This window comes from Entelurus aequoreus, linkage group LG09 (assembly GCF_033978785.1).
Source record: "Entelurus aequoreus isolate RoL-2023_Sb linkage group LG09, RoL_Eaeq_v1.1, whole genome shotgun sequence".
In the NCBI taxonomy this organism is placed as follows: Eukaryota; Metazoa; Chordata; class Actinopteri; order Syngnathiformes; family Syngnathidae; genus Entelurus; species Entelurus aequoreus.
Window position 1 is genome coordinate 15150094 of NC_084739.1, and position 17341 is coordinate 15167434.

The following is a 17341-nucleotide window of genomic DNA, read 5'->3' on the forward strand; positions in this document are numbered from 1 at the left end:
ATTTTTCTTATATATATATATATATTAGGGCTGAAACAACTAATCGATTAAAATCGATTATAAAAATAGTCGGCGATTAATTTAGTCATCGATTCGTTGGATCCAGGCAATTTGTATTTATTTTTTATTTATTTTTTATTATTTTTTATTTTTTTATAAACCTTTATTAATGAACTGCAACATGTACAAACAGCTGAGAAACAATAATCAAAATAAGTATGGTGCCAGTATGCTGTTTTTTTTCCCCAATAAAATACTGGAAAGGATAGAAATGTAGTTTGTCTCTTTTATCCGATTATTAATTGATTAATCGAAGTAATAATCGACAGATTAATCGATTATCAAATTAATCGTTAGTTGCCGCCCTAATATACAGTATATATATCTGTACTCCTAAAAAAATGTTGACTTTATTCTCATAATATCACTACTCTTTTATTGTACACTTATCACAAATACACGCCTGCAGAAAAAAAATTACTTAATTTTTAGGTTTTAACTTTTTTGTTGGAATTTCTCTGACTTTTTAATTACTTAATTTTTTCAATATTATGATTTTATTCCCCTAATATTATCTTATTCTAAAAATGATTGGCAACACAAAATTGTCCCTAGTGTGTGAATGTGATTAGTTGTCTGTCTATCGGTGTGATGAGGTGGCGACTTGTTTAGGATAGGCGACCTTTTGCGACCCTGAATGGGACAAGCGGTAGAAAATGGATGGATGGATTCTTGTAACATAATCCAACCATATTGTACTGAGCAGCCAGGACAGACACGCTCGTGCATGTTTGCTTCCATGGTTGTCACCACATATTTGTCACTGTCTTGTTGGCATCCCAAGAAAAGTCAAAGAAAAAGCAAAACCTCACTGAGCTGAAGTCTTACAAGATTCTGACCTGCATGATTGTGCTTCGTATATTTTTGATTTGTGAGCGACATTTCTCCGGGCGTTGACATCCCAAGTGTGTTTTTGCAGCTGCGCGTGTCCCCTCGGCTTCGAGGGTCCCACCTGCCAAAGCAACATGGACGACTGCGAAGACAACGACTGCGAGAACGGCGCCACCTGCATGGACGGAGTCAACAACTACACCTGTTTTTGTCCTCCATACTACACAGGTGCGCACCATCAATACCCAACTTTTGGAGCGTGTTGTTGAGGTGTTGTGTGTCTGTGCAGGGGAGATGTGCGAAGAAATGGAGGACGTTTGCGCCCCAGGAAGAAGTCCATGCCAACATCAGTCCACCTGCCTCATCACCTCCTCGGGGCCCAAGTCAGTGCGGGCCCCTCAGTGACAACAAACATGATAGGGCGCAGACTAACAGAGTTTTGTGTGTGTGTGTGTGTGTGTGTGTCAGGTGTGTGTGCTCTCCTGGTTACGTTGGTGACGACTGCAGTGTGGACTACGACGACTGCCAGGAGCATCGCTGTCAGAACGGAGCTCGGTGTGTGGACGAGTTGAACGGTTACACCTGTCAGTGTTCCCACGGTTACAAGTGAGCAGACACACAACTTCTACAAAATGTTGTCGCTCTTTGCAGCGCACGTTCCTATACTTCATGTTGTGTGTTTGGTTTTTATCTGGGGAAAAAAAGCCCAACCTTTGATTGGTCAAAGCTTTCCTTTCAAGTCTAGTCTATAAATACAATTATTTGTACAAGAAAATAGGGAACAAAGAACGGATTGAAAAAATACCTGTCCACACTATTTAAAGAAAAGGCAATTAAAGAAAAATGCAATATGCAATTAATTAATATATAAGTCTTTGTTCATGTAAAAATATTACTGATTCCATCCATCCATCCATTTTCTACCGCTTATTCCATTCGGGGTCGCAGGGGGCGCTGGAGCCTATCTCAGCTACAATCGGGCGGAAGGCGGGGTACACCCTGGACAAGTCGCCACCTCATCACAGGGCCAACACAGATAGACAGACAACATTCACACTCACATTCACACACTAGGGCCAATTGTAATCCTCAAATGTAGTTATTTTAAATTATAACTTTATTTACTAAATATTTCAATTTTATTCTCATACGTTTTTACTTTATTATATTCCAATTTTTTTAGATTGCTCGTAATATTAATATGTTTTCGTAATAATATAGATTTTTTCATTGAAAATATCTGACTTTTATTTTTGAAATAGTCCAAATGTATTCTCGAATAATACAGAATTTGTTATTTATTAAAATACTAAATAGTTTTCTTAATATTTAGAACATATTCTCATTCACCACATTTGTATGTTCCTTGTATTCCAACTTTCAACATCACAACTTTTGCAGATTAATTCTCGTAATATTTGAATTGTTTATTTTATATATTACGATATTATTTACTAAATATTACTATTTTATTCTCAGACATTTATGACTTTGTCATTATAGTTCAAATGTATTTGTTTATCTACTCTATTGTTATAATATATATTAATATATTTTTGTAAATATTTTTTTTCATAAGAAATCTTTTTTTTATATATTCCGAATGAATTGTCATAGAATTCGTAAACTTTTATCATTAATTAAAATTCGGAATAATTGGTATAATATTTAGCATACCGGTAATTTCTCATACACTGCATTTTTATGTTGTATATATGTATGTATGTATGTATATATATATATATATATATATATATATATATATATATATATATATATATATATATATATATATATATATATATATATATATATATATATATATATATATATATATATATATATATATATATATATATATACATATATATATATGTATGTGTGTGTGTGTATGTGTGTGTGTGTGTGTGTGTGTGTGTGTGTGTGTGTGTATGTGTGTGTGTGTTGTATACTATATGTGTATGTATACATGTGAATGTATGTATGTATATATATATATATATATATATATATATATATATATATATATATATATATACATATATATATATATATATATATATATATATATATACTGTATGTGTGTATGTATATATATGTGTATATCTGTATTTATGTATATATGTGTGTATATATATATATATATAGATTTATATATGTAAATATATATATATATATATATATATATATATATATATATATATATATATATATATATATATATAGATTTATATATGTAAATATATATATGTATATATATATATACTCCAACTTTCAACATCACAACTTTCTAGCAAAATTCTGATTTATTATATTTTTTTATTGTTTTGTATTTAAAACTGAGTTTTTGTCATTTGTCTGCATTTTTACCATAATAAAACTTTATTTAAATATTATTATTTATTATTATTTATTTATTTATTATTTGCATAATATCGTGATTTTTTTTTCATCTTATAAATGATGTCTTTATTGTTGTGATATAAAAACCTATATTCCTGATTACCACACTTAAATAAAAGTCAATAAACTGGTGAATCATACAAAAAATGAGAATATAATGATCCACACGGTGAGAAATAAATGTAATAATAATGATAAAACATGTGTCTAACTGTCTTCACTGGTGTCCATGCAGTGGTCAGCTGTGTGAGATTGCACCATCACTGCTGTCCTTGTGCGAGCTGGCCGACTGCCAGAACGGCGCCCCCTGCGTGGAGCGCGGCGGTCGCGCACTCTGCCAGTGTCCTCCTGAGTTTGGCGGTCCTCGCTGCGAGAAGCTGGTCAGCGTCAACTTTGTGGACCGAGACTCCTACTTGCTGCTTTCTGACCTGAAGAACTGGCCCCAGGCCAACATCACCCTGCAGGTAGGCCTAACGCTCCACGGCGCCCCCTGGTGCGCATGCGTGACCCCTCCTGCCTTCTGCCGCTTGCAGGTGTCCACAGCCGAGGACAATGGCATCCTCCTCTACAACGGAGACAACGACCACATCGCAGTGGAGCTCTACCAGGGTCACGTGAAGGTCAGCTACGACCCGGGCAGCCAGCCGGGCCACGCCATCTACAGGTGAGCAGCTGTTACTACATCTAGTCGCTGCTGTGTGACCGAGTGTGTGGTCTTTTCTCGCCAGCACCGAGACCATCAACGACGGTCAGTTCCACACGGTGGAGCTGGTTACCTTCGACCAGATGGTCAACCTGTCCATCGACGGGGGTCTCCCCACCACCATGGACAGCTTGGGGGCGGAGCGGCCCCTCAACGGCGAGGCTCCACTATACGTGGGGGGTAGGGGCCCTCTCCAGAACACACCTCCCTCCTCTTCAGGCACTCTTAACTACTACACTACTGTCAATCACCTCCCCTCCCCCACCTCGCTTTGTATCCACCCAGACAACCTCATCTTCATCCTCATCCTCATCACTCAGGACTGTGTTTGCTAGAGACCAGCTAGTCTTCTTCACAACACTCAAAAACACTTTACTGCGCCCTCTAGTGACCCTTTTCAGAACAAACAAACACAGCATCTTATTTTATTTTAATTCTATCTTTATGTTATTTTATTACAAATTAACTTTCACAAAGTTAATTGTTATTTTTAAAGTATTTCTTATTTTTTTTACCTTTTTCTCGTAATATTCTGACATTTTTCTCAAGGAATTTAAATGTAATTTATGATATTTAAAATGTATTAATAGATGTATTTCTTGTAAAATTCCGATTTAATTCTCTCACTTCTTTCTCCTCTAAAATTCTTAAAATAATATTTCTCCCCCCTCAGCCCCATTTTTCTACATTAAATCCTCCCAGTACACAATTATTGTTATATTTACAGTATTACTTAATTCTCATATCACAATGTTTTCCCTAATATTCCGATATTTTCCAGGAAACTTTCAACTGTCTTTTGTATGATATTCCAAAAGTATTTTTAGATTATTATTATTATACATTTTTTCTTGCAAATTTCCAAACTTATTCTCACATCACAACTTCTTTCGCACCAAAAATTCTGATTTTATTATCGTAATATTAAAACTTTATTCTCATTTCCCCCTCCCATAAAATAACCACTTAATTCTCATAATATTCTTACAATATTATGAAGTTGTTCTTGTAAAACGCATTCGTCATAATATATAACCAGTTTGTTCTCATAAAATTCTGCTTTTATGCTCGTAATATTTCAACTTTATTCTGGCAATAATATGTCTTTTTTCCTATTAACTTCAAATTTTAGTGCAATAATATTACAACTTTTTTTCTCACACAAATTTAGTTTTATGCGCATTTTTTGAAATGTACCCCAGTAAAAGCACAGCTTTTTTCCCATTTATTTGCAACTTTTTTTTTAACTGTAATATTACAACTTTTTCACATAAAAAATTCAAATGTATTCTTGTAATATTATCATTTTTGCTTAAACAACATAATTGTATTATCCTCATGATGACAATCACTCTATTATTCCGGACATGATTGTGTTTGTATACATTAAAACCTCCAATTAAATCCCCCAGTACAGTATTATTGTAATATTTACAGTACCTCTTAATTCTCATGTCACACATTTTCCTCATAATATTCTGACACTTTCTCCATAAAATGTTTACTTTTTTAATGATATTTCAATTGAATTTATTATTATTAATTTCTTCATGCAAAATTCTCACATCAAAAACTTCTCTCGCCTCTAAAATTCTGATTGTATTCTCGTAAAATGTAATCTATTCTCTAAATAAATATAAGTAAATAACTATATATTGTTCCCCATCAAATCACCACTTTATTCTCGCAATGTTGTTAACTTATTCTCTTAATATTATGAAGTTAATACAACAATTATTTTAAATGTAATCAAAACAGTACCTATTACGGCTTTATCCCATTACTTTCCAATTTTATTACGGTAATACTACAACTTTTTTTTAATTTTTATTACAAATATATTCTTGTAATATCAATTATTTGGACTTAAATGCCATAATTGCATCCTCCAATCAAGTCAATAGTAAAGCTCAATAGCGTGAGTGCGCCCTCTAGTGGTCACCTGACAACTAGCAGGCACAGTCTTGCAAGTGTGTCGTCATGATTTCATCTTCATAACAAAAGTAACATTTGTGTGTGTTGTTTGGCCACTTTTGACATCCTATCATGTCAAATGAGTTGCTAGGTAACCACTAAATTGTCCCAAGTGGCTCCAAACATGTCTAGTGTGTGTGTTGCGATGCACCTTGAAAGTTCTCGCCAATATTGACACCGAGTTAAACAGAGCTTGGTATCAAACTTGGTCCTAACCTTTAGAGGACTGACAATCACATTTGTGTCAAATTTCAGCAAGATTTGTCTCATAATTCAAAAACGTTGAGGATATCTGTATTACACGCTATAATTTGCTAAGTATAATAATTAACCTGACATTTTTGAATGAAAGAAACAGCTGTTCTAAATGTGTCCACTAGATGTCGCAATAGCAATTATTTGTATCTTTTTAGATGATGCTACATGTGTAAAACAAAAAATCGAGGAAAATGATCAAACTACATAAATAACATCCTGTAATTTGATTTGGATATTATTTTTTTTATCTTGATAGATTGAAAATGAACACCAATGAGTTGACTGATGAACATTATCACATCATTTATTCAGAAAATAAAAATAACGACAAATAAAGATAGGATACTATTAACCGCAACAAGTGTATAAAAAAACAAAAAACATTATGATTTGTACATTTTCAGAATGTGCTTGTTCCATTTTTAAACAATCTGAAGTTGTCTTTATTTTTCAGTTATCGTGCCGTTATTTTACTAGTCCGACCCACTTAGGATGTAGATTTTTCTCCATGTGGCCCCCCATCTAAAATGAGTTTGACACCCCCGATTTATGCAGTTTTTTAGGGCCACAACTACATGATTATTATGTCATCATTATATTTTATCATTCTATTTAGCAGCAAAACTATTCTTTGTAATAGTTTAGTTTTAGCTTCAGCAGCATCCATTCAAAAGTCCATAGAGATAATCGCTCATTTATTGTAGCTTCAAACGCCAGATTTATGGCCGTATTTCTAAACCGACTGTACTTTTTAAGTTGATATTGTTGCAGAACGTCTTCCCCAAAGATATATTGTCTAAATAATTTTATTTTTTTCTTTGTTTGTGCCCATTTACTGTGTTTTGTCAATTACTGCCAAAGCAGCATAACAGGAGGAGATATTGAACACTCTTCTTTTCCCCTTGGACCTATCAACCTTTTCTTTTTACCTTTTCATATGAACTGTGGACATTATATAATACTAGTAATACATAATAATCATTAAGATGCAGTTAGCCTTAGACACTAGCGCAGTGCTATTCAACTGGCGGCCCCGGGGGCCAAATCCAGCCCGAGAATGACATCATAGCGGCCCCCCCGAGTTCAGTTTAAAGCTTGGGAGACGAACACTTTTTCAGCAAAATCCTAAAAACACAAGAGTTTTTTTTAATCTTTTAACCTTGCTAACAAACATAGAACACTGGGGTCCAAACTTGTGATTTACATAACTGAGGTGTTCCTCAAGGCAACGGTTTAAGTCCTCTCCTTTTTGGCAGTTACACATTTTTGTCATAATGTGATTTATGTAACTAAGGTGTTGCTGTCGCTCGTTTTCTTCAGATGCAGTCTAGAGATGTCCGAAAAAACCGATAAATGCTTTAAAATGTAATATCGAAAATTATCGGTATCGGTTTCAAAAAGTAAAATGTATGACTTTTTTAAAACGCCGCTGTGTACACGGACGTAGGGAGAAGTACAGAGCGCCAATAAACCTTAAAGGCACTGCCTTTGCGTGCCGGCCTAATCACATAATATCTGCGGCTTTTCACACACACAAGTGAATGCAAGGCATACTTGGTCAACAGCCATACAGGTCACACTGAGGGTAGCCGTATAAACAACTTTAACACTGTTACAAATATGCGCCACACTGTGAACCCACACCAAACAAGAATGACAAAACACTTTTCGGGAGAACATCTGCACCGTAACACAACAGAACAAATGCCCAGAACCCCTTGCAGCACTAACTATTCCGGGACGCTACAATATACTCTACTCCCCCACCTCAACCCCGCCCCCCCCAACTCCATGGCAGTGCCATGTTGGCATTTTTTCCCATAACTTGAGTTGATTTATTTTGGAAAACCTTGCTGGATGTTTCATGCATCCAGCAGGGCATCACAACAAAATTAGGCATAATAATGTGTTAATTCCACGACTGTATATATCGTATTGGTTGATATCGGAATCGGTAATTAATTAACAATATCGGAATATCGGATATCGGCAAAAAAGCCATTATCAGACATCTCTAATACAGTCCGTAGTAATTTGTTTAACTTCTTTACTTATACTAGTGGTGTTCCTCAAGGTTCTATGTTAGGTCCTCTCCTTTTCGTCATTTTGGCTTCTCAATTGGCGGCCCAGTCAAATGTCTACTTTGGAGAGCTGTGGAATATACAAAATAAGACGAATAACAAGAAGTCTGGCCCCCCCCGGTCCTTAGCTTTCTGGAAATATGGCTCCCAAAACAATGAAGTTGAGTAACCCTGCCCTAGCGTGTTACGCAAGCAATGATAAGGGCCACAAAAATGTCTATCCCTCTGCCCCAGATGTGTCAAAATATCAACGGTAGAGCCCGAACCTTGGCATCAGAGTATTCAGTGGCCTAGTGGTTAGAGTGTCCGCCCTGAGATCGGTAGGTCGTGAGTTCAAACCCCGGCCGAGTCATACCAAAGACTATAAAAATGGGACCCATTACCTCCCTGCTTGGCACTCAGCATCAAGGGTTGGAATTGGGGGTTAAATCAACAAAATGATTCCCGAGCGCGGCCACCGCTGCTGCTCACTGCTCCCCTCACCTCCCAGGGGGTGAACAAGGGGACGGGTCAAATGCAGAGGGTAATTTCACCACACCTAATGTGTGTGGTACTTTAACTTTATCAATCAATCAATCAATCAATGTTTATTTATATAGCCCTAAATCACAAGTGTCTCAAAGGGCTGTACAAGCCACAACGACATCCTCGGTACAGAGCCCACATACGGGCAAGGAAAACTCACCCCAGTGGGACGTCAATGTGAATGACTATGAGAAACCTTGGAGAGGACCGCATATGTGGGTAACCCCCCCCCCCCCCCCCCCCCCCGCCCCCCCCTCTTTATCAAATCCTTCCGTTTCCAAAAGCCTTTCCTCCATTCCACTCATACTTCCTTGTCTTTGTGTGTCTTCCTGCTGCTTCACCATCACCTCGCTAACGTCTCCTCCTCTCCTACTTCCAGGCATGCCAATCGGAGTCCACTCCAGCGCCTTCCGCCTCTGGCAGATCCAGAACAGCTCCAGTTTCCACGGCTGCATCCAGAACTTGTACATCAACAACGAGCTGCAGGACTTCACCAAGACCCAAATGAAGCCCGGCGTGGTTCCGGGCTGCGAGCCCTGCAGGAAGATCTACTGCGTTCACGGCATCTGCCAGCCGGACGGACTGCAGGGCCCCGTGTGCCACTGCCAGCCCGGCTGGACGGGGCCGCAGTGCGACGAACCGGCGAGCAACCCGTGCCAGGGCAGCAAGTAAGTTACCTCGGAGAAGGTCCGACCGAGGACTCGCCACATTTGACGCACTCTGTGTGTGTGTGTGTGTGTGCTTCCAGGTGTGTGCACGGACGCTGCATCCCGCTGGACGCTCAGTCGTACCGCTGCGAGTGTAGCGAGGGTTACCGCGGGGCGCTTTGCAACCAGCAGGGGGAGCTCTTCAATCCTTGCCGCCGCCTGGCGTGCAAACACGGCCGCTGCCAGATCTCCGACACGGGAGACGCCTACTGTCACTGCGAGGGTGGTTACACCGGACTACTCTGTGACGCAGGTTGGACGCCCTTCACTTCACTACTTGCATCCAGCTTTACTCTTGTAGCACTCATAAAGTGCTTTAAACAAAAGATAGAATTTAATGATTAGATGAGATAGGCTCCTGCACCCCCTTCGACCCCGAAAGGGACAAGCGGTAGAAAATGGATGGAGAAGAAGAGAAGAAGACACACACATCACTTTTGACAACAACAAAACATGGCACGGCACTGAGGGTTGAGGAAAAACACAATCTTTTGAGGCGTCCACAATGGAGAATAACTCAAATTAACAGCATCTAAAATATAGAAGGAAAGGTTTTATAAAACGTGTGTGTGTGTGTGTGTGTGTATATATATATATATATATATATATATATATATATATATATATATATATATATATATATATATATATATATATATATATATATTTATATATATATATATATATATTTATATATATATATATATTTATATATATATATATTTATATATATATATATATATATATTTATATATATATATATATATATATATATATATATATATATATATATATATATATATATATATATATATATATACACTACCGTTCAAAAGTTTGGGGTCACATTAAAATGTCCTTATTTTTTAAGGAAAAGCACTGTACTTTTCAATGAAGATAACTTTAAACTAGTCTTAACTTTAAAGAAATACACTCTATACATTGCTAATGTGGTAAATGACTATTCTAGCTGCAAATGTCTGTTTTTTTGGTGCAATATCTACATAGGTGTATAGAGGCCCATTTCCAGCAACTATCACTCCAGTGTTCCAATGGTACAATGTGTTTGCTCATTGGCTCAGAAGGCTAATTGATGATTAGAAAACCCTTGTGCAATCATGTTCACACATCTGAAAACAGTTTAGCTCGTTAGAGAAGCTACAAAACTGACCTTCCTTTGAGCAGATTGAGTTTCTGGAGCATCACATTTGTGGGGTCAATTAAACGCTCAAAATGGCCAGAAAAAGAGAACTTTCATCTGAAACTCGACAGTCTATTCTTGTTCTTAGAAATATGTTATACAATGTTATATGTTATATATATATATATATATATATATATATATATATATATATATATATATATATATATATATATATATATATATATATATATATATATATATATATATATATATATATATAAGTTAAGTTAAAGTACCAATGATTGTGACAATCATTGGTACTTTAACTTAAATATATATATATATATATATATATATATATATATATATATATATATATATATATATATATATATATATATATATATATATATATATATATATATATATATATATATATATATATATATATATATATATGTGTGTTATACGTGTATATATATATATATATATATATATATATATATATATATATATATATATATATATATATATATATATATATATATATATATATATATATATATATATATATATATATATAAGTTAAGTTAAAGTACCAATGATTGTCACACACACACTAGGTGTGGTGAAATTATTTTCTGCATTTGACCCATCACCCTTGATCACCCCCTGGGAGGTGAGGGGAGCAGTGGGCAGCAGCGGTGGCCACGCCCGGGAATCATTTTTGATGATTTAACCCTCAATTCCAACCCTTGACGTTGAGTGCCAAGCAGGGAGGTAATGGGTCCCATTTTTATAGCATATAAATATATATATATATATATATATATATATATATACCGGTATATAAAATACTTTTTTTTTTTTCTTTCTCAAATACCATAATTGTGACTTCATTCTGATAAAATTTGGACTGTTTTCAGGTAATCGCATTTAGTTCCGACCAAAACATTCACATGTTGCACAATGAGATGTAAACATGGGATCATGTGTACATTCCTGTAACTTTCCGTTTGTCTAGTCTCTTACGTGAATGAGCTAAATAATATTATTTGATATTTTACGGTAATGTGTTGATAAATTCACACATAAGTCGCTCCTGCGTATAAGTCGCACCGCCGGCAAAACTATGAAAAAAAACTGCGACTTATAGTCCGAAAAATACGGTATTTTCGTCCAATTCTGACCGGTAATATTACGACTTTTTCCCCCTCTCTAAAATCCCGCCGTCTCCTTCCAGAGTCTGCGTGTCGAGGTGAGCCCACGCGCGACTTCTACCAGGTGCAGCGAGGCTACGCCATCTGCCAGACGACGCGCATGGTGTCCTGGGTGGATTGCAGCGGCGTGTGCGAGGCGGGCGCCTGCTGCGCCAGCCAGCGGATGAAACGCCGGAAATACACCTTCGAGTGCAGCGACGGCACCTCCCTTCAGCGAGGAGGTGGAAAAGACCATCAAGTGCGGCTGCGTGGGCTGTGTGTAGCGCCGCCGCCGCGTGGACGCCGGAAGAGAGCTCGGGAAGAAGGGAAGACGGGATGGAATAGAGAGATTCTACAGAAAATATATAAAACCTCTATCTATATATGCTTGTAACATAGGACCTACAAGTATCACAACACCCTAAAAGGCTCCAGAGATTTCCAATTGAGTGAAGAGGCTTCACTCCTGTTCCTTTCCCCCCCGGTGTGTGGAGACACAGCGGCCACCTTTGAGGGCAGCGGAAGCCGCCTGGCTCGGTGACGGACGAGAGGGAGGGGGGCGAAACAAAGACGGACGCACATAAAGAGAGCCGGATGACGTCGGCCAAGGGAGAGATGGAGGCTTTAAAGTCGTTGTTTTTTTTTTTTGTCAACCATCCACTTTACTTTTTTGTTTTAAAGAAGAAGGCACATAATCATAAGGAGTACGGATGTGGCGACTTTTTACACACACACACACACACACACGCACGCACACACACTTGTATAACATTTATACAGCAAGTCCTCAGCATGATTGGCGTACTACCGCCGCCCTCCAGCAGGGGGAGGCCCTCATTGACGCCTGCAGTATTAAAACATGCGAGGAAGAAAACCTGCCAATCAACACTTAAAAAATCCTCTTTTATCCTCTTTTAGTTCTCATATTGTTTTGTTTCTGTTTTATTTGACTATGTAACCCAACAAATACTCCCCCGTTTATATAGAAATGCCTAACAGATTCTAATATATATATATATTTGTATTTCAGTTTTTTGGTATAGTATTTTTCTATGTTAATGAGTAAGTGTGTTTCTGGAAGGCGTTTTATTTTCTTTGTTCGACATTTTAATGAGTAGAGATAGGCCACACGCACACACACATGTACACACACACACACACTCTCTTGTATTTCTTATCTTCTTGAGATTTCCAAAAAATGCCTACCTCTTTAGGACCACCCTTTCTAGATATATAGATACTTGTATTTACAACATTAATAATTAAAAGTTAAAGTACCAATAATTGTCACACTTTGGAGCTCCTAAAGGGACATGGAGGAAAAACATTTTTTATAATTTATTTATTTATTTTTAAGACATGTATCTCGTGAGCACGAGAAACATTTTATAAAGTTATAAAAAAAATTGTATAATTTTTTTTTTTTTTTTAGACATGTATCTCGTGCGCACGAGAAACTTTCTCGTGCGCACGAGATACATGTCTGAAAAAATAAATAAAAATGTTTTTTAATTTTTTTTTACAACTTTATAAAAAGTTTTTTGTGCTAATTTCTCGTGCGCATGAGATAATTTCTCATGCGCACAAGATAAATGTCTAAAAAAAAATATATATATATATATATATATATATATATATATATAAAAATAAAAAAATTTCCCCCATGTCCCTTTAGGGGCTCCGTATCACACACACACTAGTTGTGGCGAAATTAGTCTCTGCATTTGACCCATCACCCGTGATCACCCCCTGGGAGGTGAGGGGAGCAGTAGGCAGCAGAGGTGCCCACGCTCGGGAATAATTTTTGATGATTTAACCCCCAATTCCAACATATATACATACTATGCAAATATAAAAAATATTGTTGTGAAAAATGAATTGGAATTTCACGAGAAAAAAGGTCACCATTTCACAAGAAAAACGTAGAATTTTTGCAGTATTATAATAAATGTCGTAATTTTACTCCACGCAAGTCAGAATCTTACAAGAAAAACTGAACATGTGTGCAATGTTATGATAAAAGTTGGATTTTTACTCGATAACCGTCGCAATTTCACAAGAAAAGCTTAACATTTTGGCAATTTTATGAAAAGAGTCGTAACTTTACTCGACAAAAGTCACAATTTTATAAGAAAACGTAAACATTTTGGCAATATTATAATAATAATCGGAATTTCACTTGGCAAAATTATGACAAAAGTTATAATTTTACTGTAGAAGCTAACTGTTAATGGCCACTATAGTCATAGTACCGTAGTGTATCTCCTCATCCTATGGTCACATATGGAACGCGGGTTGTCTTATACGTCAGCACCGGAAGTCGTAAAATCAGCTGTTCACTTGGCGGGTTTTTCCGGGGATGAATAGGGAAGTCCTTCTTTAGCTATGGTCTTGTTTTATCATATATTGCTGCCTTTGCACCTGTCAGTGTTTACTTTTGTATGCACATTAAATCAACCAACAATCCTGACTTTGGAGCAATGTTCACGGATTCTAGCATTTGGCTCTCTATTAGATGCAATGGTTTTCCGTATTGGGACCATGATTTATGTCCTAACTTGTTAACCAGTCCTCATATGGAAGGTACTTTTCCTTGTTGATGTCTCAAGAAGGTTAGAAATACAAGAACACACACACACACACACACACACACACACACAATATTGTATTTCTTCCTTCTTGAGACCTCTGAAAAACGCCTACCTCTTTAGGACCACCCTTTCTAGATATATAAATACTTGAATTTACAACATTAATATACATACTATGCAAATATAAAAAATCTTGTTGTGAAAAATGAGTTGGAATTCCACAAGAAAAAGGTCACAGTTTCACAAGAAAAACTTTAATTTTGGCAGCATTATAATAAAAGTCCTAATTTTACTCAACGCAAGTTAAAATTTTACAAAAAAAACTGAACATTTGTGCAGTATTATGATAAAAGTTGGAATTTTACTCTATAACAATCGCAGTTTTACAAGAAAAAGCTGAAGCGTTTGGCAATTTTATGAAAGGAGTCGTAATTTTACTCGACAAAAGTCACAATTTTACTAGAAAACTTAAACATTTTGGCAATATTATAATAATCTGAGTTTTACTTGGCAAAATTGTGACAAAAGTCATTATTCTACTCAAAAAATGTCACTATTTTACAAAAACAACAAAATAATTGGCAATATTGTGATAAAAGTCTGAATTTTATATGACAAATGCAAATGAGACATTCTCTATTAGATGCAATGGGTTTCCGTATTGGGACCATGATTTATGACCTAACTTGTTCACCGCTCCTCGTATGGAAGGTACTTTTCCTTGTTGATGTCTCAAGAAGGGTAGAAATACAAGAACACACACACGCATATTCTTGTACCTTCTTGAGACCTCCGAAAAATGCCTACCTCTTTAGGACCACCCTTTCTAGATATATAAATACTTGTATTTACAACATTAATAATATATACATACCATGCCAATATAAAAAAGTTTGTTGTGAAAAATGAGTTGGAATTCAGTATTATAATAAAAGTCCTAATTTTACTCAACGCAAGTCAAAATTTTACAAGAAAAACTGAACATTTGTGCAATATTATGATAAAAGTTGGAATTTTACTCAATAACAGTCGCAAATTCAAAAGAAAAGCTTAAACTTTGGCAATTGTATGAAAAGAGTTGTAATTTTACTTGACAAAAGTCACAATTTTATAAGGAAACTTGGCAATATTATAATAATAGGACTTTTACTTGGCAAAATTATGACAAAAGTCATAATTTACTTAAAAAATATCAGTATTCTACAAGAACAACAAAACAATTGGCAATATTGTGATAAAAGTCTGACTTTTATATGACAAATGTCACCATTTTGCATTAAAAAGTAATAATTTTACATTTAAAAAAAAGTTATAATTTTACGAGAAAATATTGCAATATTACAGAAACAGAAAGAATATGAGAAATTGTTCCCAATTTTATAAGAAAAAGTCGACACTTTTTTTTTTTTACTTCAAGTTTATACAGTATGTCTCTATATACATATTTACTTTTTCTTTTTTTTTTTTTAAATTAATTTTGGCCAAAGGAGGCACATTTCATTTTCTTACACACACTTATTACATATGTTGGCCAGAGGGGGAGCACTTCAAATTTGTTTACACACACTTGTTATTTCATATGTTGACCAGAGGGGGGGGCACTTTTAAAACCGACACACAGTCAATTTGAAAAATCCCTCCTTTTTGGGACCACCCTCATTTTGATAGAATTCACCACCAGGGGTGCAAATGAGACATTCTCTATTAGATGCAATGGTTTTCCGTATTGGGACCATGATTTATGTCCTAACTTGTTAATACTTATTTCTTAGGTACTTTTCCCTGTTGATGTCTCAAGAAGGGTAAAAATACAAGAACACACACACACACACACGTTAATACATCAGTACACACACGTTGTATAGGAGCCACTGGTGGTCTTGCTCTAGAAATATGTTTAATATTGTATATGTTGTCTTCCATGTGAATATTACATGCAATTCATGAGCACCTCTGCTTGGTTTTATTTATTTTTGGGGGATTTTCCGTGCTTTTTCTTGATATTTTCCTAAACTTCCAAGAAAAAAAATAAATGAAAAGGGTAAAAGTTTGACTTAAAAATGGAATAAAGCGATGAGTCACCACTGAATATTTCTGTATGTTTCGCTGAGGTGCTTCTAAACCTGCATCATAAGCTGTTGTCATGATAATAATAATAATAATAATAATAATAAGCTTCCTGTGAGTTGTGTTCATGCGTTTGCCAAAACAACACAACTGAGGTCACACACAAAACAAGATTTGTTGAGGTGCCAAGGAGCACATAGCTGAATGTATAAATATGTACAGATATTAAATATGCTTATTCATCAAGTGGTAGCTGTCATTTAGTTTGCCTCGTAAGAAGATAGAATTCATCACATTCTGTTTGTCTCGGGTCCGGCTTCAATGTGAACCATCCTGGCGATCATGTGACCCCAAATGGACGCTCACTGTCGTTCTTTTAGGCGCTGCGCCTCATAAAAAAAAAGGTGCACATTTGTGTGGAATGTGACTTTTTTTTCTTTTTCTTTGTTGACATTTTTGGTTAGCAGACAAGTGCAACGTCCAACTTCCTGGTAGACATTTTTAGTGGTGCTTGTGCTATATTGACCAACCCATCCTAAGAAGTAGAATATACATAAATATGTTGATGTAAAAGACAAAATGTTGTAAAAAGATTTTATTGCTGCTTCTCTGTCACGGGACTGGGTCGAGCTGAAAGAGTCGCAATGATGCTGAATGTATGTAGTGCCACCGACAAAATGTTTACCAAACCTCCACTCTTTTCAAGAATTAAACTTAAATGTGTGTGCTTTTACCAACTCTCTTGTCTTCTTTCCTCCACCGCAGTGATTCTCTAACTGTGGTGCAGGCTCCATCTAG

At 36.0% G+C, this 17341-nt stretch overlaps 1 protein-coding gene across 1 annotated transcript in view; it reads left to right on the forward strand.

Moving 5' to 3' along the window:
• slit1a (slit homolog 1a (Drosophila)) overlaps positions 1 to 13255 on the forward strand; it is a 317948-nt gene extending 304693 nt beyond the window's left edge. Inside the window, 10 exon segments of the mRNA XM_062058155.1 lie at positions 980 to 1119; positions 1181 to 1274; positions 1360 to 1497; positions 3530 to 3758; positions 3828 to 3958; positions 4023 to 4177; positions 9215 to 9503; positions 9584 to 9795; positions 11930 to 12114; positions 12116 to 13255. Coding sequence (XP_061914139.1) covers positions 980 to 1119; positions 1181 to 1274; positions 1360 to 1497; positions 3530 to 3758; positions 3828 to 3958; positions 4023 to 4177; positions 9215 to 9503; positions 9584 to 9795; positions 11930 to 12114; positions 12116 to 12169 — 1627 coding nt within the window. The 3' untranslated portion in view covers positions 12170 to 13255.
• Positions 13256 to 17341: the final 4086 nt, after the last annotated feature.